The following is a 25958-nucleotide window of genomic DNA, read 5'->3' as shown; positions in this document are numbered from 1 at the left end:
GACGCCCAAAGATCACCTGGAGACGCACCATTGAAGCAGAAGTCAAAGAACATAAGAAGACTTGGGGCACATTACAGAAACTTGCCAATGATAGACAAGAGTGGAGGAACTTCGTTGCTGCCCTACATGCCAGTGGCGTAAAGGGCAGTAAGTAAGTATTGAATATCCAGGGAAGAATTTAACCCGCACTGGTATTCATACGAAAGTTTGTTTTCAAATAAGCGATTGTTGACAATGTTATGTTTATGAATTATTCTCTACATCGTGTTGCCTTCACTGCTTTCAAAGAAGTGGGGCTGTAGGTCGGACGGATATGTTGATTTTCGAGGAAAAGGGGGGTTGTCAAAACCATGTGTGCTTCCCGGCAAGTGCTTGTGCTACAAAACAATTAAATGATATATGAACAATTTCATATGAAAAAAGAGGTCTACAAATAAATATCACTACAAATTCACTTTTTAAGTAAGAGGGCTACATATTCATATACAAATAAGATTTTTTTTTAAATCATTATATACGAAACCAAATTTTGATATAAAATCACAAAATTATAAAAAGGTTAGAAAAATAAGGTTTTTTATCATGATATTGTTAATTTTTTATTTAGTTATCTATATGCCAACGAGTTTGGCGCTTAATGGTATGCAAATTAGTGAACATGTCATCACAAATCTCCTACTTTTAAAATCCTCGGTACTGTACACATTATGACGCTTCTTGCCTTTTCTTGTAGCTTATTAGTGAGACCGAGGTCAAGAATTCGAGACAATGAAAAAAATGTTAAAGGATGTAACAAACTTTTCAGTAATATCAAAAAAGAAAACATAACCACTTAAATGTGATACAAGTATTTTTTTGATAATTTTGATATTACGGGAAATTAACAAGTTGTTCTTTGCTGCGCATGCGTGAAGTAATTATGTTCATCAACAAACTGGTTAGTTTCCTGTGTTTACGAATGAAAAAGTGAAATATTTAATGAAGAACAATGATTTCGTGCAGTATTTTTTGACTAGTGAATAACAGACATGTTAGTGCTACAGTAGAAGTGATGAAAAGACAAAAGATGAAGATAGTTTTTATAGAAACAAATGAATCAAACGTACATAGCCGTATCAACTGATTCCACCACTGTCGTTCTGGATAAAAAATCAAGCAAAATGTCTAAAAAGACTCGCAAATGGGAAGTGTTCCCTGGCAAAAATAAATTCTGTTGTAATGGCAGAATCATGATGGCCAGACAGACAGGGATTTTCTACTTTACATGTACTTTAATCGTAGTCACATGTGGTCTTTTCTTTGGGTTTGAGTAAGTTTATATTGTGAAATATCTTGCATGTACACATACATTGTATTGTAACACAAGTTATATTTACATCCATTTCTTTCAACCTATTCATATCAGTGTTGAAGTTTTAACATCTTCAATATATATAAATATGTATAGCGAAAAAAAAAGATATTTGATTTTTCCACATGGGTTGAAATCAATAGTGAAAAACAAGAAGTCAGAAATGTACTGTTTTGTATTTATAGATACAATACAATTAAAAAATACACAAATGAAAGTATAAAGTCAAATCTTTCCTCTCCTACCGGTTTCACTGCTTCTGTAGATAATCATGGTTGAAGATGACGTTAAGAGTTATATATGGGATGCTACATGTATGTTTGCCTTAACATATATTTTTCGTCCTCCATAGATCTTCAATTTTAATTTCCAATGCTTTTTTAATTCCCAAATCAATTATTGCTTCTGGATATTTCCTTTCCTTTTGATAAATGTTTCTTTTAATTCCAATGACCGCCTGTTCAGTATTTTTATCGGATATTATTGTGCACAATTGTCTCGCTAAATTGTATGGAAAGCTCAATTTTGTATGTTTTGTATGTACATGTAAATATATATATATATCTTCCCAAGGATGTTAGAACTGTAAAATTTGCGATGCAAATTTTTGGTTGTTCCCTCTGCGGGACTCGAACTGATACTGCTGTGACATCTATGGCAACACCGCCTGCACAAAGTCCAGTGCCCTAGACCACTCGGCCAGCTAGGCTATATAAAAACATAGCTTTCCCTGGCTGTGTCATTCCTCCTCGTAGAATTAGTCTAGGGCAGTAACTTAATACACAGTGTATACTTGCTCAATTAAATAATGGCAGTGGCTCCTCGTCCACATATTTGTGGACGGAGCCACTTCAGGCTAATTGTCAACACATCCGGTTTGCGTCAAAAACATACAGAATTGTGACAGAAACACCTGATTCGTTACGAATATGTTGTCAAACTCATCCACTAATGCACGACTGTAAATGTCATCGCAAACTGTGTGTACATTTAATAAACTGAACAGTTTTCTGTTCATGGACTGCATATTTGATAGTGGGAGCAAGCCCCTGTGCTTGAAAATATACAGGTTTTATGTTGGTCAAACACAGAACAAGTCTCAGAAGTTATTATGACTAATGCCAAAGTCAATGCATTGTCTTTACCAGATGTTTAAAAGTAAATAATTAAGTCTTGCCTGATATCATAAAAATCCCATGTGTTCAGAAAAGGTATTGAATGTTCTTAAAATTTTAGTTTCTACAAAGAATGACCAGTGTGAATCGATATATTTCACACCTGCCACCTGGAATGGTAGCATTCTGATTTAAAATGTGCTGAACTGAATCATGTGCCAAAACAATCTTTCTCAGTGTGCAAAAATAGTCTTTCAAGTTCGTTAAATATGTATTTTGTATTAATTCTGAAAGATTTTTAATCGTTGTTTGTTATATCATTTTGTATATATCTGTATAAAAGAGAATTTCTCACAATTTCCACATTACTAACGTATATGAACCGTTTCTGACATGATTCTGTGCGTTACTGACTCAAACCAAATGTGTGGACAATTAGCCTGTAGAGGCTCCCTGTCCATGAATGCGTGGACGAGAAGCCACTGCCTTAAATAATGGGGAAAAGATGGTCATTGGGGAAATAGTGTCCATATATATAATATATAGAAGGCTTTATATTATATATATGGACACTGTTTCGCCCAACTACCATTTTTTTCCCCATTATTTAATGTCTTGTGCCTGTGCAATGTACATGTAATTTGGAGTAGGCATTGCAATAAGCATACACTGTGAGCTTCACATAGAATTTCATTTTTAGGCAAATCAGATTCCTACCTTGTTGGTCTGCAGTCCTACCACAACACTTGTTACTCCCGTAGTGGTATTAATTCAATGTGGATCCTAATAAATTCGAAAGATCTTTTGGAGACAATTGGTTCAAGACTGTTATCTGAATATAATAGCATTAAAACCTATGATTTTTCAGCACTGTATACTTCTATTCCCCATACTCAGTTAAAATCCCGACTTAAAAACATTATACATTTTTTTCCAAAAAAGATGGTACACCTAGATATAAATATATAGTTCTTGGTAGAGATTCCTCATACTTTGTAAGAAATAATTCCAAATCATCTTCCAAATATACAGAGGAAGATGTTTACAAAATGCTGGAATTTTTAATCGACAACATATTTGTCCAGTGTGGTGGATACTACAGACACTGTGAAGTCGGCCTCATATCTTGACCTACACTTAGAAATCGATGGTAAAGAAAAACTATTGACCAAACTTTACGACAAAGGTGATGACTTTTCATTCAGAATTGTCAACTTTCCTTTCATCTGTGGCAACATCCCTTCGGCTCCTGCGTATGGAGTGTTCATATCACAACTCATACGTTATGTCAGAGCTTGCCGAAACTACGCAGACTTTTTGTATCGCACTAGAACTCTAACAAGTAGGCTTCTGGAACAGGGTTATGTTGCTACAAGATTGACTACATAAGTTTTATGGTCGTCATCATGAACTCGTGGATCGTTATGGTGTATCTATCAGCACCATGAAAACTAATTTATTCAACGGGTCATAGTTTTCCTTTCCTCGTTTGTCTACCCCGGACTTGACTTTTTATGAGCAAAAGGGACAAAGACCAGACATGGAAAACAGACATTCACAACAAAGAACATAAAGTAACTAAAATCATACATACAAAGTAACAAAAGTAAATGAGCAACTCGGACTCCACTAAAAACTGGGAGCATGGACCAGGTGCACTGGTAGGGTAAGCGTCCTCTGCTTTTCTAGAAACACCTGCCGAGTTGCTCATAAAAAAAATTAGGGTATCATGGGATATACATTTGATCACTTAGAAGTTTTCAATGTAATCCCTTTTTAAAATCATAACAAATGTTGTGTTTGAATAATTCCTTTTTTGTTTAGAAAGGCCTTAATCTAAACAATGATTTAAGTTTAACTTTGATGTATATATGACAATATTCATTAGCCAATAGTAAAGTAGAGAAACATGTACAACATACACATGTATTTGGAACATGTACAACATACTCATGTATATGGAATGTGTACAACATACACATGTATATGGAACGTGTACGATATACACATGTACGTAGAACGTCCAAGAGATAAGGACTACAAAGTAATTGCTGACCTTACAAGAGGGCATAATCTTCAACACCTGTACAGTTTGTTCATTGTACACATGGACTAAACATTAAGGTCCCAAATGACTGAAATGAAAACCACTATTAAACAGCAAATTTTTATTCACCTCTGTAAAAAAATTCCACACACACTCACACAATTGAAAAAAAATACATTTTGTACTTGCATGAAAGAACAAATATTCAACCAACAGGTGATTGATTTACATTTTATCTACATGTACTTGTGGGACAGGTGCATAAAATAGGATTAGTAAGATTAGTTCTGTTTTGAGGGGAATAATACTAATTTACATGCAATAATTTGAACAGGGGGATACGAAATGGGAAAGACATGCATATCTAGTCCCTCATACATGTCCAGAATGTTTTACTTTGTTTCAATTTAAATCAATATACTCTAAATTAATGTCGCTTTTGTTTACATTTCAGTTGTCCCTATTTGGCCGTGCATGTTACCCCAGCTATCCCTGTAGTTGGTGGTTTGTTGTTCATCTTTGTGATGGCTACACTGTTTCGAACCAGCTTCAGTGATCCAGGAGTAATACCCAGGGCTTCCCCTGATGAAGCAGCAGATATTGAGAAACAGATTGGTAAGTTACTTTAATTCTTTGAAACTTGTTTAGGTACATTGTACATCTGTATCAATCTTCTAAATGTGTTCATTGTAAGTTTTTTTCGTGGTACATGTGTGTTGCTGTTGTAAATAATTCGTGTTTTGCCAGGTAATGTTCTAGGCTGAAATGAGAAAAATATGCATGTAAATAAATACTGATTAGGGCAACCCCAATATTAGCTGTTTATATACATGTAGTACATGTAAGTAAAAAAATAATGCTAGTGGTCATTTAAATACATCTTGATTTGAAACCAATGACCCTGAGGCATAACTCTAGTACAAATCTATTAAAAAGCATAAGATATTTTCACTAGATGCTGAAATACAAATACTATATTTTTATACACAATACACACCTGAAGGTTTACACCCCAAGGAAATGCAGTGAAAGGGAAATCTCAACCTGCATGCCCTATTTATTGTATATACAGTATATTTTGTACATGTACATATATATTTGTTTACCATATAATAATCAGTAAACTCTTTCTGTTATTCTCAATTTCCATATTCCATGTAGGATTAAGGTCATGTTTTTAAATACATATACATGTAGTTAGATTGAGGACTTTTGAAGTTAAATTTTTGTTCTTAGGCCATTTTCATGATAGCCGGTTTGGAGTGACGTTAACATTTTTAATGGGCCTATCATGTATATCTGATGCAAAATATTAAAATGAGGTTGTTGCACCAACCATAATGTACATTATACATACAGTGTATTATGTCCTACTTGTACATATGCATATAAGATTTTTAATTTACCTTTAAAGCTTAAATCTTAACTTAATTTGTATCATTTAGGCTGGCTTCTTCATTATACATTTGTAAATGTACATGTATGTAAACAAGTTGTTAAAGTAAAATACAATACTGCCTCAAGAGATTAACATATATGCACATTGTACACGATTAGTAGAAGTCAACATAGAAGTAACAACTGTGATTGATTCTTATGATGTGAAAGTGTAGTATGTTAGAATATTTGTGTAGACTGATATACAAAGTCTGGGAGAAAAGCTATCTGGTCAAACATGTATTTGTAGTCTTCATGGAAACATTCTGATTCACAGTCCAAACAATATTATGGAATTATTTTATATAGTCTTTAAAAAAAAATTGATAATTTTTCAGACCTAATAGCATTTTTTCTTGCCATAGGCTTATTATGAAGGCTCTACATGTATTTGTAAGAATTTTTATGAATTACATGTATGGCTTCCAAAGTGGTCACATTGTTTTGCCATATGTGTGTCTGTTACCAACTTTATACGACTGCATTGTACTCTAAGTATCTCCTATTTTACCTCTGAGACTAGAATGAAATTTTAAAATAGTTTTTAAGTACAATGCTTAGATGTAAAAAGACTCATTTAGACTTTTATTTTCTGTGCTTAAAGGTTTCCCATGACAAAACAGGATATTTTTGTATGAAGTTTAATCTGTACTATACTTACATTACAGAAGTTCCTAATACCACCTCACCTGGTACCTACAGACCTCCACCTCGGACCAAAGAGGTCATCATCAAAGGTCAAGTGGTAAAACTCAAATATTGTTTCACTTGTAAAATATTTCGACCACCGAGGGCATCACATTGTAGTTTCTGTGATAATTGTGTGGGTAAGTATACACATACAGTATTGAAATGGCAATCAAGTCTTTGTGATTGCCAGCCACCTGATTTATATTTATTGTGTAAAAAGTATAGTACTATCATTTATACCATAACTTTTCAGCTTTAATCCATAGCAATTTATTTCAATAGTTTCCCATTATATTGCAAGAAATAAAGGTAACTCATATTTTCGCTGTCATCAGTAAATAAATAATAACTAAGTTATAAACAATAACTTAAAGGAATAAGCCTCTTGAATAAAGGCACACACTGATACAAATGTAATGTGAAAAAAGAATAGCAAAATGTTCTATCGATTGCTTCATGGTTTTCTTCTTAGATAATTTGACTTGTTTTTACTTGTCCTTGAGAATTACATTTGTACTTTAAGTCTTTGTTTTAGTGATAAATCATGGTTTGATCAATACATTGATGTGTACATGTTTCACACCACACATATTTCAATGTATGAGGTTTAACTCCTTTACATATATGTTCCATTAAAAAACATTGATTTTATATTTTCACTACAAATTTGTTCTCAGTACAAAAAATGTACATGTATATTTAAAAAGACAACATTATAAAAGAGTTAATCTAACCTGGTTTTGAGAGGCAGAAAACAATTCATTGAAATAGCAACATTGTATATGTGACTTTGGATGATAGCATCTTTCATACTTGCATTATGTACCTGCAGTATATGTACATTATATATTCAAATGTCTCCATTTAAAAAAAATAATGAAGTGTGGTTTGGTAAGTTTTTGATGAATGTGACCTCTGTTGTTTAGTTTGAAAAGAAAAAGTGTTGTCAGAGTCATGTTATTAATATTATGTGTTTTTTTTCCTTTTTTAGAGCGATTTGACCATCACTGTCCCTGGGTTGGAAATTGTGTTGGTAGAAGAAACTACCGATATTTTTATTTATTTATTCTTTCCTTGTCAGTGCTATGTATCTACATATTTGCCTGTGTTTTAACTCATTTAATATTACGTAAGTATAAAATGTTTAGAATGAAGTTAGAGGGACAATGGCATAAGATCAAAAGCTAGATTGGGGTTACCTAAAGAAACATGATTGGAAAATCAAAGACATTAACACTAATACTTGTTTGTTTGTTTGTTTGTTGGGGTATAACGTCCGAGCAGCAATATTTCAGCTATATTCAGACACTAATACAGAATCAAACATATTTTAGACACTTGTAGCACACTATTATGATAACCTGGGAGCCCCTGTAATATTTTTGTTCCTTGAGTTTCTCTCATATATAACCCCAGGTCACCAGTGACGTCTTCTGTCCTTTGATTGGCTGAGTGGATAAGACTATTTTATTTATTTTTATACATTCTAATAATCAAATTTTAAAAAAAGGAGCGTTTAAATATTTCTGTCAAATTACTTATATTTCCTTTCGATACAAATGCACAATAATTAAGTAAATTAAGATAATTTCATCATTTTATTTAATAGACAGCAATTTACTCATATTTCAGTGGTGACCTGTGTCTATATTTTTAGCGATCCTAGGGTTGCTTATGATATTGACCAGGTAACTAGATTAAGTATTATGAGTACAAAATCTATAAAGAAAATCGTTTTGTTAAAGAATGATATATTGGTTAGGTAAGACAGCTACCTAAGTCTAAAAACATACAGAGGAGATATTATATTGTCCAAGCACATGTACGTGTATAAAAAAAAAATATACATTGTACGTGACAAAGCCATTCTGTGACATGTTTTTACTACTATTGTTTGTACTTTGTTGTATATTTTTAATGGGATGGTAACTTCAGAAAAGAAATGAATTGTCAAATATTTTGTTGCAAATTAAAATTATGTAAAACAGTTTTGGGAAAGTTAAGTTTGATGATTCTTTAGTATCACTATTCAAATACAATGGCTGTGTTTTTTTGTTTTTTTTCATGTTTTCACAAAAATATCTGTGTTTCATTTAGAAAATTATGACAGAAGTGACACTCAGGCAAATGTAAAAACATTTAGATCTTCAGAAGTTTTCTGATTTCGATACAGGGTTCGACATTAACGGTTGCCCGATTGCCCGGGGCAAGTAAATCGCCGGTCTGGACAAGTAAAAACGACATCAAAGTTGCCCGACTGGGCAAGTGAAAAAAATATGTGCCCAAATTACATTATTTCTGATCATCGCAGCTCTAAAACATCGAAAATTACTTCTGTATAGTTCGTCGTTCTTCCCGACCTTGCTGACCTAGATTATCATTGCATAGTTTTCTGATTTTCCCTTTGCCAAAAATAGATCGTATGATATAAATGTCGACCAATCGGATGCCTCCAATTGTACATCTATTTTCGTTATCCAATTGAACATCGCGATTTATTTATGGAATTTCTTACTTTGGAAAACTGTAAGAAATCTGTATCGAAAACTTTGAAAATATGAGAGAAATAGAGAAATAAAATTCTATTGAAGATAGTTATTGTTGTCCATTTGTTAAACTAAAGATGTGAAATAAAAACTCCTCACATGAATACTTGTAATTTCTTTGTGACACAAAGTTCCGGGCAAGTATTTCAATATTTCGGGCAAGTGAATCACATATGTCACTTGCCCGACTGGACAAGTGAATATAAAAGTTAACGTCGAACCCTGCAGTAGGAAAGTTTTATGTGAGAATTTTAAATTTCTCGCATGAAAAACAATCCTGACAAACTTAAATTTCCATTACAGTATGTAATACTTGTAGTTTAATAGTGGGAAGTGAAGATAAATGCTTGTGTTTTTTAAACTATTTCCTGTACAAAGAAATGTGTTTTTTTTTCTTTCTAGGATCAAAGGATGACAATTTCCTGCATGCCATGAGAGATTCTCCTGCAAGATATCCTTTTATATATGTATATGTTACTACAGACTCATGTTCAAGATAACAATGCCATATGTGTGGGAATAAAAAGTTCATATACATGTTATATTATATTAACCTGGGAGACCCTTAACAGTCGACTTATCTTGTGGCTTGTCTTGTAGTGGTGCTATTCTATAACAAAAATCAAGAATATTTTTTTAGACTTGGTAAAGTTCTAAGTTTAGTTAAGTGGTGTTCTTACAGACCATTATAATAATAATAATAATAATAATTATTATAATACCATTACAATAGCAGAATGTTATCTAAGTTAAATTTTGGTTAGAATGCACTACATGTACCTGCACCATAATTTTTTTTATTAAAGCAGCACTATGCTATTTCTAATTTGTGGGGAGAACTCTGTGACAGTTACTGTAAACTGGGAATCACAATTATACGTTTTTATCTGCTTTGAAGAATATATTCACAGCACTTGAACAGTTAGATTTTCCCTGTAAGGTTTTACAGCAACTAAAATTTTCAGGTTTTACATTGTAAAGTATTTCAATGACATCTTCAGATTTGAACCATAGGAGACCTTAACAATGGTACTATTGTTGAAGCCATTATTTGTTTCTTCTCTGTGTGGTCCATCATTGGGTTAGCAGGATTCCACACGTATCTTGCCTCATCAGAACAAACCACCAATGAGGATGTGAGTGTATACCTCACTGGGTCAATCCCAATTAGCTATCAGTCAAACATTGTTTTCCCTCCCTCCTTGAATTGTTATGAATAAAAAATTCGAATACATGTAGATGATTATTCCCATAAAATGTTTGGAAATTACAATTACATAATATCTGGTTTTTGTTTTTGTTTTTTGTTGTTTTTTTTGCTGTGAGTGACCTTGATAATTGTTGCCCTAGTGATTGCTTAAATTAGGCAGAAGTATAGATTTGTTACAGCTGTTTACCTTCTTTAAATTATTGAAATGGGTGGTTGGTGCTCTGTATTGGTAATAGTTTTTGGGTCTCTTTGATTGATTGTTTGTTGGGGTTTAATGTCTGAGCAGCAATATTTCAGCTATATTGAGACGATGAATATGAAATGAATGATAAAATGAACATGAAACGATGATGAAATGAAAAAAAAGGATGGCACACAAGGATAATAGGGTCGACAAATTGTGATTACCACTAGAAAAAGGGAGGGATGGGTAAGGTCGGGCAATTTAGCCTCCTGTGGTGGAGCAAAAAGTTCCTACTTCTATCGAATACCACAGCAGGGTTCTTTAACATGCAAGGAACATGACATCTTTCCCAACACGGTGCACCACTATGGTTTGTATTCAGGTTTTCCATACTATAACCTGACAACCCCAGCATGTAACATGCCAGGGGTACCCCATTCCACCACCTGTGGACCACAATCCAGTTGCTCTGTGGGCTGAGTGCCTAGCCTCGGCTTGGTTTCTGAGCACTATTTAGTCGCCTTTTATGACAAGCTTAGTGCTGCTGCAGGCCTATTCTTTTGACCCCCGGACCTGCACGGGGCGGGTCTCTTAGAGAAAATTCATTCAATCTGTTAAAGGTTCTGGTCACATGAGTTAGTGGTAACAAATGTCCTATGACTTATTGTCCATAATTCCGCAGAATAACTTATAGTGTGTGGTTTTCTGTAATATCCATTAAACATTAAATAAGGGGCTGTATGGAAGATCAATATTTACTAAGAAAACTCACTCAAATTCTAGCCAGTCCTGAATACAACTTTTTTAATTTATTTACTATATGGCTATATGAATTTTTGCTATAATTACCCAATCCTGCCAAAAAATAGCCAGTCTCGAGCTGGCCGGCAGGCTACTATTTCTAACTCTGTATTATTTACATACTGGTAATAAGGATTTTTTGCTTAAGACTGCAGATTTTCTATAAAGGAGCAATAGTAAACAACTGTGAAGCAACAAATATAAATGTTTGATTGATAGGTATACGGGGATTGCTATTGTTGTAAAGGCTTTAACATGTGTTGTTGCTTTTCAAATTTAGTTTTGAGCCATAAGCCTACATGTGATGCTTAAAATGCTTTTGATGTGTAGTAATTATAATTTTTTGTTTCGGTTTTCAGTGTTGTAGTAAATCAGTTTGATTTTTTCTAATTGAAAATATAACAGATAGTTTTGGTAATGAAAGATTCAAAAAGTTTCTGAAATAAATGTCCACTTTGAACTTTTTTTAATGATTTTATTGATATACTTGTAGAAGAAAGCATTTTTAAAGTTTCATAACTTCTTATGATTGAAAAGTCAGACAAAAATTCTTATACTCTTTTTAATGGTCATCAAGTAGGAAGATGTCATTTATAATTTTGAAGGTTCCTTAACATTTATTACTGTTATTGAGGGTATTATCTGTTTCTTTGCCGTTTGGTCTGTTGTGGGTCTTGCTGGTTTTCATACATATCTCACATCATCAGAGCAGACCACAAATGAAGATGTGAGTAGTTTGAGTGTGCCAAGAGTTACCACCCCTTAATTGACCACCTTGAAATTTCAGACACTAGCACAGTTTGATTGCCTGTTTGTATTGTGTTTGCCCTGTACATGGATGGTGTTTTGCCCCAACTAAAGCTAAAATAACATGTAAAAAAAATGCATTACAATGTAACAAATATTGACTGATCAATGAAATCTTCTCTTTTTCATGTTTATGGGTACTTCATGAATAAGTAGTAGATGTATTGAACAAAATACATGTATTTTATTTTCAATGGCATATGTTTAACTTAATGACCTTACAGTCTAGACTGCTAACTGAATAATCATTTCATTATTGGAAATCAATGTCGAAAGGCAATAAAGTCCTGATTTTGGGGGAAATACTACGGCTTTGTTCAATCTATTTCTTATGAAAGTAGTATGATGTAAAAAAAAATATTGTATTTGGCAAATAAGAATTTACCCTTCATTGTTAGAAATATCAAATATCAACTGAGTGAAGTCACAATTGCATTTAATTGCTTCTTTTAGAACCATTTTCATTGTTGTGTGGAGTGCTTTTAATCAAACTTGTGTGTTTCACTTTAGATATGATGTTCATTGTTGTCTGTGCTTGTGTGGCTTAGCACTCTTATGCAACCAGTGCAAAAAACCTTTCAGCTACTAGCCTGAACCATAATTTTCACCATTTCTACTCAAGAAATTCTGAATTTCCAAAGGCCTGAATCAACTTTTAATAGACTATGATAAAGGGCTAGTAGCTAAAGGTGTAGACTGAATTTGTCATAAAGTATATATTGTGTTTGCATGATTATTGTTTTTCCTTAACACCCTCACTGTTATTGAAGGCATTGTGTGTTTCTTTTCTGTGTGGTCAGTAATTGGCCTTGCTGGCTTTCATACATATCTAGTGGGGTCTGAACAAACTACTAACGAAGATGTAAGTTTTTATGGTATAGAATAAATTAACTGAAGGAAAGTTCAGTGGCTTTTGAAACTTAAGAGAAATTTGTAAAATCCGTATACATGTTTGAATAAATTTACTTGGAGCTAAGCTGGCATCAATTATATGTATTTATGGAAATTCTTTAGAAACATGATACTAATATTTACCTTATACTTGTCAATTCAGCAATACAATGTGTCAATAATTTGTACTTGTATATGTTGTTTGATGATATTTATGTGTTAAAACATGAAAGTTAATCATTATACTTTTGTTGATCTGTCAATAGCACTTACTTTGTTAGGAAACATTATATGGATTAGTAGTGTGAATTTAAATGATATCAATGGTGTTAGTGTTAATTCTCTTTATACTTTGTAGATTAAAGGGTCGTATTCAGCCAAGAGGGGCCAAGAAAATTTTAACCCATTCAGCCAAGGTTCAATACTTAAAAACTGTTTAGTAGTATTATGTGGACCTACCCCTCCAAGGTAAAATATACAAAATTGTTAACTAAAACTCACTGAAAATGGAAAGTTAGAAAGTTACTCAGACAGTAAGAACCTAGTAAAAAATTCGAGCTAGGACTAGATGTATTGGAAGGTTAACTCTTTTATGCTGTTAAATGCTGCATATACACTGACTTTCACATGTCGTGTCCAGTGGTACACATAGAAACAATATTATGGCTAGAGAAGTAACCCTGTTTTCTGTTTGGGATTTTTTAATTAGTTATGTAAGCATTATATGACAATGTCAACATATTAAAAAAGTAGAGATGGAACCAACAAAATCTTTCTAAAAAGCCTGGTACTATAATATAATTCTATCTATATTGTAATTAAAGACTGGCCTAGATGATTCAACTTTTTAAACAAATGTTTCATTTACTATTTGGTTATTGATATCAATATCCCATTTTATATCTTTTTATTTTGATATACATCTATTTACTAACTCTATTCTATACTTCCAGTTTGATAGACAGAAGAGGTTTTGTTGTCCCAGAATGTAGTCCTATCCATGATGGCATGCTGGCAACTACTGGCAAGGAATCCAATGCTGTCAAAATCAAGCATGAAAACTATGGAGCTACCACACACTACAAGGTAAAAAATGACAAAATCATATACTTTTATCTACAAACACCAGCAACTGTTATCTTTTTTATTATGATCTTTCTGTCTGTTTCTGAAACTTTCAGTCAAATGAAATAAGAATAAAGAACTTATAAACCTTCCATGTGACAAGTTTTGGGTATGTATTGATTCACATGGTCATTACATTGTTGTCACAGTTTATATTCTGGTAGTAAAACTAAATTTTTGTTTTCAAACTTTCACTCCATGCTTAAGACCATAAAGTGCTGGTCAAATTCCATTATGGAACATATTGCATATACCATTTAGAAGTTAAGGCCAGTTTTCACTTCTTGAATTAAGATTATGTAGATATCTGAGATTATCAGAATGTCTTTCTATAGTTTATAATCATGTTAAAGGATGATTCTTTTTTGGAAAAAAAAATACTGGATTGATATACATGTAGAGCTGGCAGTTCTTATGACACAATCTGACAGTCTGAAACAAACTTGAAGGGAAAATGCGTTAATATTTAAATGTGTGTTTTTTTTTGTTTTTTTTTTTTTAAGAACAACTCAAGTAATGTGGGAACAAATACAGCTGGAGATCAAGTTGTTGTATCAAATGGCAACCTACCAATAACAAAACATGATATGATCAGTTACCAGTCTTCTGACGGAAAAGTAAACAACCATTTACCGACAGTCAATGGTGAGGTTCTGACAATAGCATGTTAAAGTATCATTCAAAGTAACAGGCATCATATTCCATGCTGCTACTGTTGAATACCTGAAATCTATATTTAATATAAAAAGTTTAATTGACATTAGAAATAAAGTTGTGATGAATATTGAAAATTATTGCTATGGAAATCTTGATGTCAAAAAATGTGAATAATGTGGAAGTCATTATCGTTTGACTGAATTGGCCAAAAAAACTGATGAAACTTGGCCTAATGGTAGTCTGCAGTAGTACATATATTTATTTTTTTCGTTTATTGTTATACATTCATTAAATAATGTAGAAATTATAGCACCTGAAAATTTATATGTTATTAGTATTTTAACAGTATATTATTGAGTTGTTGAAAGATAATGACAATATAGGCTGTGTTCAACTGAACCCTAATACATTCTTCAGGTAGAATATTAATGGCCATTTTTAAGTGTGAAGGAAAAAACTGCATGAAATGTATTGTGCACCATATGTTTGTTATTGTAAAGTGATAAACAATGGAGATTGTAATGAATTTATGAACTTTAAAAGTATTTATTTAGGTCATAGTATGATTGAAAATTTCAGGGGAAATATTATTCAATCATTTTATCTATGTTCTGTTCTGCTTCAGGTGAAAATTTAAATTTAAACAAAAAGATTATGTCCACTTCTAGAATATCTTGAAATCTAATAGCTACTATTGTTATTTTTTATTTGTGCTTATAATCAGAAATTGAATATTTCATAATAATATTTCATAATAAGTAAAAAAATCAACTTTTCTTGCCATTAGTATTTTTTACTGTCACTATTGCTTTGAAAATGGGATGACTTTATATAATATAAAATCTAAAAACATTTTCAGTACTGTAAACTGTGGAATTTTTGCTGTTTTTGTGGTAAGATCTGCATGGCGAAAATTAAACTGTTGGGAAGTTATCTAAGAACATTATAATACAATTTAGGAATGATTGTGAATTTTAAAAGTTTGTGAAAGCAGATTAATCACAGAAAACACAGAAAAAAAAGTGGTGCGAAAATTTCCCAGTTTACAGTATTCTTCAAAGCTGTAATCTAACTTTATTAGGAATCTAGGCTGTAAAGACAGAGCTTTGATATTGTAGTTCATGGAAGTTAGAAAATTTGGGGGTGCTATTGTGAGATTTTGAAGCTTTATTTTTTAAGTGTAATTGTGCTTTGATTTGTATGTCACAACCTGACTTACCTTCAAAAAGTTGTTGACACTATTAATATGTTAAAAGTTTTATGAAAATACCTGACTTTACTCTTTCTTTGGGCTTTCTACAAAATCAGGAGGGAAAAAGTCTTTATGGAATATGACTTTAACCCAGTTGAACTACCCAGGTAAGTTAGGCATGTAGTCCAGCATGGGGGTTTTATTTTGTTCTCTAATTTCATTATCAGTTTTGCCATGTCACAATTTGTTTTTGTTTAGTTAGAGCTGTATTTTATGGAACCCCTTTGAGATTTTTTTTGAAGCTTATTTGTACATATTTTTAACTTTGAATAGATTTATGGAATGACTTGGGGTAATATAAGTTCTACTATATCCTAATTAATACAAACAGTTAAGTATAGAAGTCATTCAGTATTTCCTGGTATTTCTTAGTATAGAAAATGAACAATGTTGGAATTTTCTCTGCTGACCTAAATAAAACACAAAAGTTATGTCCGTATTTATTATAACTTTACTCAGCTGTCCTGTTAATCCTAATTTCGTCTAAGTTGTTACATGATGAGAACCGTATTCCATTATTATTTCTATTAAAACTCAGCTTGTGCTTGACAGCACTTGACTATGTTAAAAATGCTATGGTTGATTTTTTATCTCCATGTCTTCAGTACTAAATTTATTTTCTTCTAAATGTATGTAGCAGTGACATGATGAGTATCGTGTTGTTTTCTGTTGTTCATTTTAGCAATTTTTAAATTTCCTGTTGTATAGAAACTAAGTAAGATTTTAAATAAGTAGGGGTGTCTTATGGTAGATGAGATTTTCCACCTCACCTTATCACATATAAAAAGTAAATATTATAAACCAAACCCATCACTTACATTTAGAACAATTAGAATGATTGTTGTTTAAAACTTTTGTGTTTCTTTTTCACTGACACTATAAATGTTAACATTGGAAAAAAAATTAGTAACATAACCTTGAAGGACAACTGTTTTGTGTAGTTGAATGTCATCAAAGTGATATTACATTTTTACTTCCTGTAATTTTCTTTATATCACTATTATAATGATAAAATCTCAGTGAATATCAGTAAATAACTCCACTTTGTATAGATGGCTTATGTTTACAGCTTCATGTATTTTAGTTGATTATTAAGCATAGCTGTAGGTTATGTCTTTTGTTAATGTCTTCAATTCTCTGTCTCTGAGATTTGGTATAAAGCTTATACCAATATATACAAATTTTTATGAAAAATGTTTCCTCATGCATCACTTAAATTTTGTGTTGTATTTAAAGTAAGCCTTTTTTTCATGGTATAAAATTTTAATTTTTAACTTATTTAGAAGAACTATGTATTTAAGGGTAAACAAAGCCTCCTCATACATTAAAATAATACTTAAACTAGTATATCAACTTTTAAACATAATTTATGAAATTACTGATGAAATTTTAAGTTGGTAATTAAGTTACATTGTAAGTCACATGTCAATTGGTTCTAAACTCAGACTAACTAGTCTACAAGTAAATGAAGCTACAGCTGTTGCTTTTAATACACTTGCTCATGTTTCACATATGTTTAAGTCAGTTGATTAGAATAAGTTTTAAGTATTTGTTATTCCGGTCAATCTGGTGGTGAATTTTCGCATGATATACTGAAGGTTTCCTGATTCCTTACAGCTCCTCTCCCCAGCCAATAAGCTTGGAGAAGGTGAGTTCCTTGCTGTCCTGTACCTTTTGGAGAATCAACTTCATCTGATATTTAATTTACTTATAGTATTCGTTGGTCCAAAATTTAACAAGTTTAAAATGGGTTTATCTGGGTGGGTGTGTTGGGATGATTGATAAGGCAACCTCTATCAACTTATGTATTTTCAACTCCTGTTTATCAAATGTAACTGAAAAACAAGACAAGCTTTGTGAGTTGGCCTCTCACTTACATGTACCTGACCACTTCTATTTATAGTAATTAGAAGTTGATTCTCTTATGATTTGTGTATTCTGGTTTACTGTAAACATTTAGTTTTACACGGTCCTATGTTTTACAGCTTGATAAGTGTACTGTAAGTTTTTTTGGTTTGCAGTAGATCTTATTTCTCATTGTCCTAATTTCTTACACTGCTGAGCTATTTTGCTGCATGAATATAAGTAGAACAGATTTCTGTTTGTCATTGTACAATGCTAGATAGTATTTTATACATGATAATCAGTAGTCAGTAGAAAGGAAACTAGAGTGGCACATCACCTGATGGAAGTAATACTTGTAAGGAAAATATTATATGTTGTGATACTGGGCATGAAATGATATGAAACTATAATACTTGAGCATTCTAAGTATTTGATCAGAGATCTAAACCTGCTGGATTGGTTCTGTTGTTAGAAATGAATTGATTAAAAAAGAATTGGATTGATGAGTTGTTCGAAGTATTGATCTTCTGTTTGAGAAAAAATGGGGTTTGTAAAGTTGTGTATGACATAATTTCTGTGGGAATTGTTATTGTTCATTAAACAGGGTGAAAGTGGCTTTAGGTTTGAGATCGTGCAGAGGTTAAAGTGGTTTTAGGTTTGAGATAGTGCAGGGGTTAAAGTATTTGGAGTTTGAGATAGTGCAGGGGTTAAGTAGGTTTTAGATATTGCAGGGGTTAAAGTGGTTTTAGGTTTGAGATAGTGCAGGGGGGTTAAAGTGTTTGGAGTTTGAGATAGTGCTGGGGTTAAAGTGGTTTTAGGTTTGAGATAGTGCAGGGGTTAAAGTGTTTGGAGTTTGAGATAGTGCAGGGGTTAAAGTATTTGGAGTTTGAGATAGTGCAGGGGTTAAGGTGGTTATAGGTAGTGCAGGGGTTAAAGTGTTTGGAATTTGAGATAGTGCAGGGGTTAAAGTGGTTTTAGGTTTGAGATAGTGCAGGGGAGTTAAAGTGTTTGGAGTTTGAGATAGTGCAGGGGTTAAAGTGGTTTTAGGTTTTAGATAGTGGAGGGGTTAAAGTGTTTGGAATTTGAGATAGTGCAGGGGTTAAAGTGGTTTTAGGTTTGAGATAGTGCAGGGGGTTAAAGTGTTTTGAGTTTGAGATAGTGCTCGGGTTAAAGTGGTTTTAGGTTTGAGATAGTGCAGGGGTTAAAGTGGTTTTGGGTTTTAGATAGTGCAGGGGTTAAAGTGTTTTGAGTTGGAGATAGTGCAGGGGTTAAACTGTTTTGAGTTTGAGATAGTGCAGGTGTTAAAGTGGTTTTAGGTTTTAGATAATGCTCAGGTTAAAGTGGTTTTAGGTTTGAGATAGTGCAGGGGGTTAAAGTGTTTGGAGTTTGAGATAGTACTCGGGTTAAAGTGGTTTTAGGTTTTAGATAGTGTAGGGGTTAAAGTGGTTTTGGGTTTTAGATAGTGCAGGGGTTATAGTGTTTTGAGTTTGAGATAGTACTTGGGTTAAAGTGGTTTTAGGTTTGAGATAGTGTAGGGGTTAAAGTAGTTTTAGGTTTGAGATAGTGCAGGGGTTAAATAGTTTGGAGTTAGAGATAGTGCTCGGGTTAAAGTGGTTTTAGGTTTGAGATAGTGCAGGGGTTAAAGTGTTTGGAGTATAGAAGCTTTTTATGTTGTAGTTTTATAGGTTAAGAAGTTAATAGGATAAAATTTGGCATAAGATAATAGGAGTGTTGTGTTATGGAAGTAATTTTTTGCAGAAAAGGAAGGTTGATGAGGCTAATGATTTTTTAAGCAGATAATTTGCTATGCTTCACAGAACTGTCATTTTTAGCTCTGTATTATCTAAAATCTCTTTTGTTTACAGTGAACTATGGCCACTCGGCTATAATTGGTTAGAAAGCTTAATGAGCTCTGTCAATGTACATTATACTATACAAGTGTATATTGTTGGCCATGTTCACAAAAAAATCTAGGTTCTTGAATGTCCAACATGGCACAAAATTTGATGCAGGAATTTCAAACATTTTTTGCTTTCAGTACATTAATGTATTGCTTACTTTATGATATGATTTAGTTGCCTTAGTGCATGTTGTCTATGCAATAATTTATTTTTGTGAATCCTTTTCTTTCTATCACACTTTTTCATGCTTTTCAAATTACTAATGTATACATTTTTAAAAATGATTGTTATGGAAGTCGGTAATTTTTAAATTATCGTCTTTCCTTCCTGTTTCAATTCCTATATAATGTGCGTACAAGATGGATTTTGAAGATACAATAGGTATCTTATTGTTGGGAGCAGAAGTTATGTTCTGACCGATACACACAAAAATATTCCATCAACATTGATATTTTCTTACATGTTAGTAACAGAAAACATGTTTTGATTAATTAAAGTCAACTGAAAAGTTTGAAAAATGAAAGACTTTTTGTTCTTATGTAAACTTCCTCGTAGAAAAGAAATGCATAAAAATAATTTTATCTGATAGTTTTCATATTTCTGAGGTTTGGTATACAGAGAAACCCATTTAGTTGAACTTTGAATTAATTGAAAACCTGTCTAAACCAAACACAGTCTTCAATTCAAATGGGATTTGGTTTAATGAGGTTTGACTGTAATTCAGTTCATCTTTTATACATAGGTTTTTTTTCAAAGTCAGTCTTGTGCAGTGCATATCATAACCATGTGAATTCAGGAATTCTTTTTCTTTTGATGACCTGAACTAGTGCATTATGTACATTACTGTAATATAGAAATAAATGGTCTAATGAGGTATTTTTTATGTGATATTTCCAAGTACTAATGATTTTCTCTTGTAATTTTCCAGTACAACCACCTATATTCCATGACACACCATTAGTGAACTTTCCTCTAGCAGAAGCAGAAGTAGGACCTTACATGAAAGACAACAGTAATGTAGTATCTAGAGGGTGTAGCACTGAACAGTCACCATTGTAGTTCTCCTCAATCGTACCTTATTCAAAACCAGTCATGTTGTTTTTGTTTTTAAGGGTGTATTTGTGTTTTGATTGTACTTCGTTTGGTTTTCACTTATTATGTCTTGGATGGTGGCCATTTTGTATGAAATAAGGATTTGTTGTGATTCAAAATTTTAATTGGAGAGATGTAATTTTCTATTGTCACTAAATTTGTGTAATAGTTCTCCAAGAGGAAAATATGATGAATTGTTATAAATTGTAGTTATTGAATTTTAATTCTCCAATTATGAAAGTGCAATGAAATAAAGCCATAATGATCTAAAATCAAGAACTAATACTGTCAATACAGTGAACTCTTTAACACCTTTGAGAGTAATTATTGGTAATAATTCCATTTAGACGTTTCACTATATTTTTATAAAAAAAAAAATTAGCATTCCCTTTATTAGTATATTAAATGGCCTGAGTGATGGACTAACAATATTATTTAAATAGTTGTTTATGTATTTCATTTTATTATCTATAAGAAACCTATATAATGTAGATGTTCAGTATGATTCATATTTTTTGTTCATTAAGATTTTGTATCTTGTTTTATTTTCTGAATCAAAACTTTGTTTATTTGTTAAATGGTCATAGCTTTTATATGAGTTGCAATGCCTTTCTTTGCTCATATTGTTTGTGCAATGAAATTGATATGGTCAAAGTGCAGGATGTTAAGCCCTTCAAAAACATAACATACATAGAAGATTAGATGAGGCTTGTAAAGAGCTTCTAGTAGTGATATAATGTTAAAAAGGGGTAACTTTCATGTAACATTGACAACAATATTATTGTATTTATAAGTGAATGATATTATTACATAAGCATTGCCTAAAACCTTCAAATCAACTTAATTCCATCATGACACATTTTTGGTATTAATCTTACCATATATTTACTTTGGGGAAAAATGGGTGCCTCTCTATTTTAGTTGAAATGAACCACAATTTTAGGGTCAGTCATTAAGGAACTTTCGGACACCTCTGAGTTTACAAGAGATTTAGACCATATTAATTTCATTGATTATTTTTATGGCTTTCATGTGATGGCTTTATTTTTGTGCCAACTAACTTTTGTATTTTCCACTATGTGAAGTGAATAATATTTTTATACATTTAGTATAGCATAGTTAGTTTTACCCTTTGGTTATGTCCCCTTCCAATACTTGTATCTTTTCTTGTCATTATACAGAAACATTATTCAGTTGACCTTGGTTCTTTGGAAACATTTACTACCTCACAATGCAGTCTTAGTTTCTTTTGAAATTGTTTGAAAGCTTAAAAACTAGCTGTGATAGACAACCAAGTGAAATGTGTTAAGAATTCACCTCAAATACTTTATTTCCAAACAATCAACAATCTGTTATTCTTATTTTTGCTTTTATCAGTCCAATATGTGACAGATTTTTATTAGGAATTATTTCACAGCATTGACTATTAAAAAGGTCTTGAAATAATGTTAAAGTTTGTTATTCATAAAAATAATCTGTTCTAGATTTAGGTTTTTACTTCTGATTTATTTATTGAATTTGTTGAGATATTTTTATTAGAGTCAATCAACAATTCTTCCATCTTAGCTTACTTTTTATAAGTCGACATATTGCCATTAAATATATCAGCTACATGTAAAATTGTTAACCAACTTTTTTTTGTTGTTGCAAATTTTGCAAGAAAAATAAATCACAGTGAATATGTCATTTCATTATGAAATAAATATCAAATATGGTGTTAGTTGTGAAAATAAATACATGTAGTAGTGTGAATTGATATTCTGAAGTATGAAAAATAAATAATGACGTGAATTCATATCCTGAAGTACAAAAAAAAGTAGTTGCATGATTTGATATCCTGAAGTACAAAAAATAAACAATAGCATGAATTGATATCCTGAAGTACTAAAGTAAATAGTGTGGTGATTTGATATCCTTAAGTACAAAAATAAGTTGGTTTTTTGTAATTGTCCACTTGTGTGGTTTGTCACATCATGTATATTCTATGAAGAAATGTGCTGTATACATGCTTACGATGTTGTTCACACTATAGTTAGCTCTAGTCTTATATAACGTGATGGATATTTAGCAAGTCAATGACACATTTAACCTGTATTTCAAAATACTTTACTAATATTCTATGCTGACTACATATTTTTATGTAATTATTTGGAGCTAGTGAATTCAGGTATCTTTATTTACTCAGATGGTTTAATCATTATTATGAATTTTTAAATATCATTATTTTAGCCTATGTCGGTGTACAATTCCTATACTTAAGCTTTGTATGAGTCATACAAAGTTATAAAACATAGTGATTTTGTTATTTCGTCATTATTTGGCAAAAGCAGTTAAAATCTGATATCTTTCATGTACTAAATGTTCACAGTATGATTTATAATTATTTATCATACAAATTGTGTAAGTCTGTCTTTATTTTTGCAATAGTAGAATGAAGGTGCAATGTTGATTGCCAAATTTGAAGTGTTTCAACCCACTGATAGTGACCTCAACAAGACATATGATGTCTCGTGTGTTTAGATCGTTGATCTTGGCAAGATCTGATTTCTTGTAATCTATTAACAGTATCATATCTAATACAATTGCCTGCTTCCTATATACCAGTATATACAGACGTGCCGCTGGAATGATACAGACGTGCCGCTGGAATGGGTCTGAGTTGAAATATATGATTGAGTCATGAATTTTCTACTTTCTTATATAAATGGGTTGTCATTTCTGAGCTGTATTTTTTAAATGGGTCATATTTTAATTGTATAATTTATTGCTAAGACAAACTTTCCTATTATTAGCAATCAATCTTCAGTTAGTGTCTTCTCTTGTCTTCTCAATTCAAATTGATGTGGTAGAATATATGAATGCATTTGTATTTTGCATTGAAAAATATATGAATTAGGGTGTTTTTCCAGCTCCAGCTGCACCCCTGTACCTAATTTAAACAAAAGTGACCCTCGTGCTGTTAATACACAGAGAGAATAGTTATGCTAACTTACATTCAGTAGTACGTGTTTATATGATTTATAATAGCATTTAAAGTCATTTATTTCTTTTCAAACGTTTTCGAAAAATTTTAATTGAATTCAGTGTTAGGCATTTTAAATATCACCATCTAAGTCTTTGTGATATTTTTCCTATATATTTACTTCCCATTAAATAAAACCTTTTGAGCATTATATGTTTGATCTCTAATGTAGATGTATTTAGTGTAGATTTAAGGTTGTTTCTGTGAAAATGAACATCAATGTACATATTTTCATTCTTTATGTGAATTGTGTTTAACATTCCATAACACAAGCTACGAGCTCATTTCATCACTGTAGAAATATAAACCAGATGTTATGTATGTGTTTTCATCTGTTGTAATACCACATGAAGTTTCATTAGATTCTGTTGAGTAGTTTTCTTGTCAAATAAACAGGGTCACTGGTTGCACTATTGAGGATGCTAATTTTATTTATTTCTTTAGTATAGTACACAATAATGTAATAATACTTTAACTTATAATTTTCAATCTGGGTTCTTTGGTTTCAGTATTGTAAGCTTCATTGATAATTTTATTTTAAAAAACACTTTATTGGAAGTAGAATGTCTAGATTCCATGATAGTTGACATGTAAAACAGTACCTTTGTGGTAATTTCTTCTTTATCTGATAGGCTTTATCAAGTTTTGATTTCATTAAATTTTTAGATTAATTTTACTTCATTGTTAAATTCGTATTCACTGACAGAAGGTTAAATTTGGTGCAGTAGGATATGTTTCAATAATTCTTTCCCACTAATATAGACTGAAACTTAAGTCTGATAAAACCATTCTATTTCAGAATCTGTCTGTAGTATTGTTAAAACATTGTAATATTTTAATTCTTTAAAGGCTTTTCTTTGATTAACTTCAAGGTTAATGATATAAAGATTTTCCATTTTATTGGTAACCCCCCTTGTATGGTTATCAGCTTTGGGGAGGTATACTGCTAACAACAGATATAAAGATGCATCAAAACTTCATAGAAATGAAAACATTTTGGTACAGTTGAAATTTTTTAATCAATGTCTTTAACATATAATTTTGTTAATAAAAAAGTCCTATGTCCCCAAAAACTAAGGGCTATATATCTCAATTGTGAGAATATAACTTTTAATTGAATTGGTGCTTATCAGTGTTAAAACTTTAGTTGGAATATCCCTTTCTTGCACAAAGGCATTTATTCATAAGGTTCTTCAAAAGTAGATACCAACAATCTTGTTGAGATCAACTCTATACAAGCACTATGATTTGTATTTTTGAATATGTGTAAATTTATTCTCATGATAGATTTCTTATGTAATTCTCAGTAATGGTTTATTATTGCTTCATTTTCTCTCTGACTTGGTATAATTGTTTATAAGCATTAGATTGTGGTCTGATTTGTGATATGTGATAAAGCACTTTTGTGGCTTACAGTTATGTACCATGCTGAATAAACAAATCAATTTCTATCTCTGTTGATTATTTATAGGTCTCAGTGTACTAATTAGCCTATGCCCTGGTGGATTTGTGTAGAATGTCATCAAAATCCCTGAATAAATTTAGTAAAAATAAATGGTGAAAACTTGTTTTGTGATGAATAGTTTTGGTTGAACTGTGCCAGTTGAACTTTTCTATCAAAAATCTCACTGAATTAGTTTTCAATCAGTAACTTTTAGAAATATTTCTCAATTCCTTAAAAACCAACACAGATACTCTGTATGCTTTGGACCACGAACTACATGTTCTGTTGTAAATACAATTTATTGTTCAAGAGTTATGACCCTTTTTCATTTAGAATATAGTACAGAATAGATAAGAATATAATAGAATAGTCTTTATTTCTAATCAAGGACCCTCACGGGTTCAGTTCTCATCAATCATTACAATTATTAATAATTATCATAAAAGCATGAATCATTTCTGAATTCCCCTTTCACATTAAACGGGAGATGATTGCGGCATTTAAGGTCATGGATTTGATGATTGACATTTTGCTTAATTTC

General features: G+C 31.8%; 1 protein-coding gene across 13 annotated transcripts; it reads left to right on the top strand.

The window, feature by feature from the left end:
• Positions 1-897: 897 nt before the first annotated feature.
• On the top strand, positions 898-25424 carry LOC148614776 (palmitoyltransferase ZDHHC14-like). Of its 13 annotated transcripts, XM_088589130.1 has the most exons (13): positions 898-1309; positions 4968-5128; positions 6619-6777; positions 7632-7769; positions 9589-9637; positions 12948-13050; positions 13438-13547; positions 14033-14165; positions 14708-14849; positions 16170-16220; positions 17731-17761; positions 18099-18113; positions 20788-20938. In XM_088589130.1, the coding sequence occupies exons 1-11, from the start codon at positions 1092-1094 to the stop codon at positions 17748-17750; spliced, it is 1284 nt and encodes a 427-aa protein (XP_088445256.1). In that variant the 5' UTR covers positions 898-1091; the 3' UTR covers positions 17751-17761; positions 18099-18113; positions 20788-20938. The 13 variants fall into 13 exon arrangements, with proteins under 13 accessions (XP_088445256.1, XP_088445264.1, XP_088445257.1 ...); XM_088589138.1 differs by lacking the exon at positions 17731-17761 and having other exon boundaries at positions 20788-25424; XM_088589131.1 differs by lacking the exons at positions 12948-13050; positions 18099-18113 and adding an exon at positions 12006-12108 and having other exon boundaries at positions 20788-25424.
• Positions 25425-25958: the final 534 nt, after the last annotated feature.

This window comes from Perna viridis, chromosome 6 (assembly GCF_037379345.1).
Source record: "Perna viridis isolate PV_CMFRI_1.1 ecotype Kerala chromosome 6, ASM3737934v1, whole genome shotgun sequence".
In the NCBI taxonomy this organism is placed as follows: Eukaryota; Metazoa; Mollusca; class Bivalvia; order Mytilida; family Mytilidae; genus Perna; species Perna viridis.
Note: the sequence above shows the minus strand (reverse complement) of the source record. Positions and strands in the feature narration are given on the sequence as shown.

What these genes read in the sequence shown, in the direction of transcription:
- LOC148614776 (XM_088589128.1), top strand. Translation starts at nt 1,092, where the DNA reads ATGAATCAAACGTACATAGCCGTATCAACTGATTCCACCACTGTCGTT. An exon ending in AGATATTGAGAAACAGATTG is followed by an intron (nt 5,129 to 6,618) that starts GTAAGTTACTTT and finishes CTTACATTACAG; the next exon opens with AAGTTCCTAATACCACCTCA. An exon ending in TTTAACTCATTTAATATTAC is followed by an intron (nt 7,770 to 9,588) that starts GTAAGTATAAAA and finishes TTTTCTTTCTAG; the next exon opens with GATCAAAGGATGACAATTTC.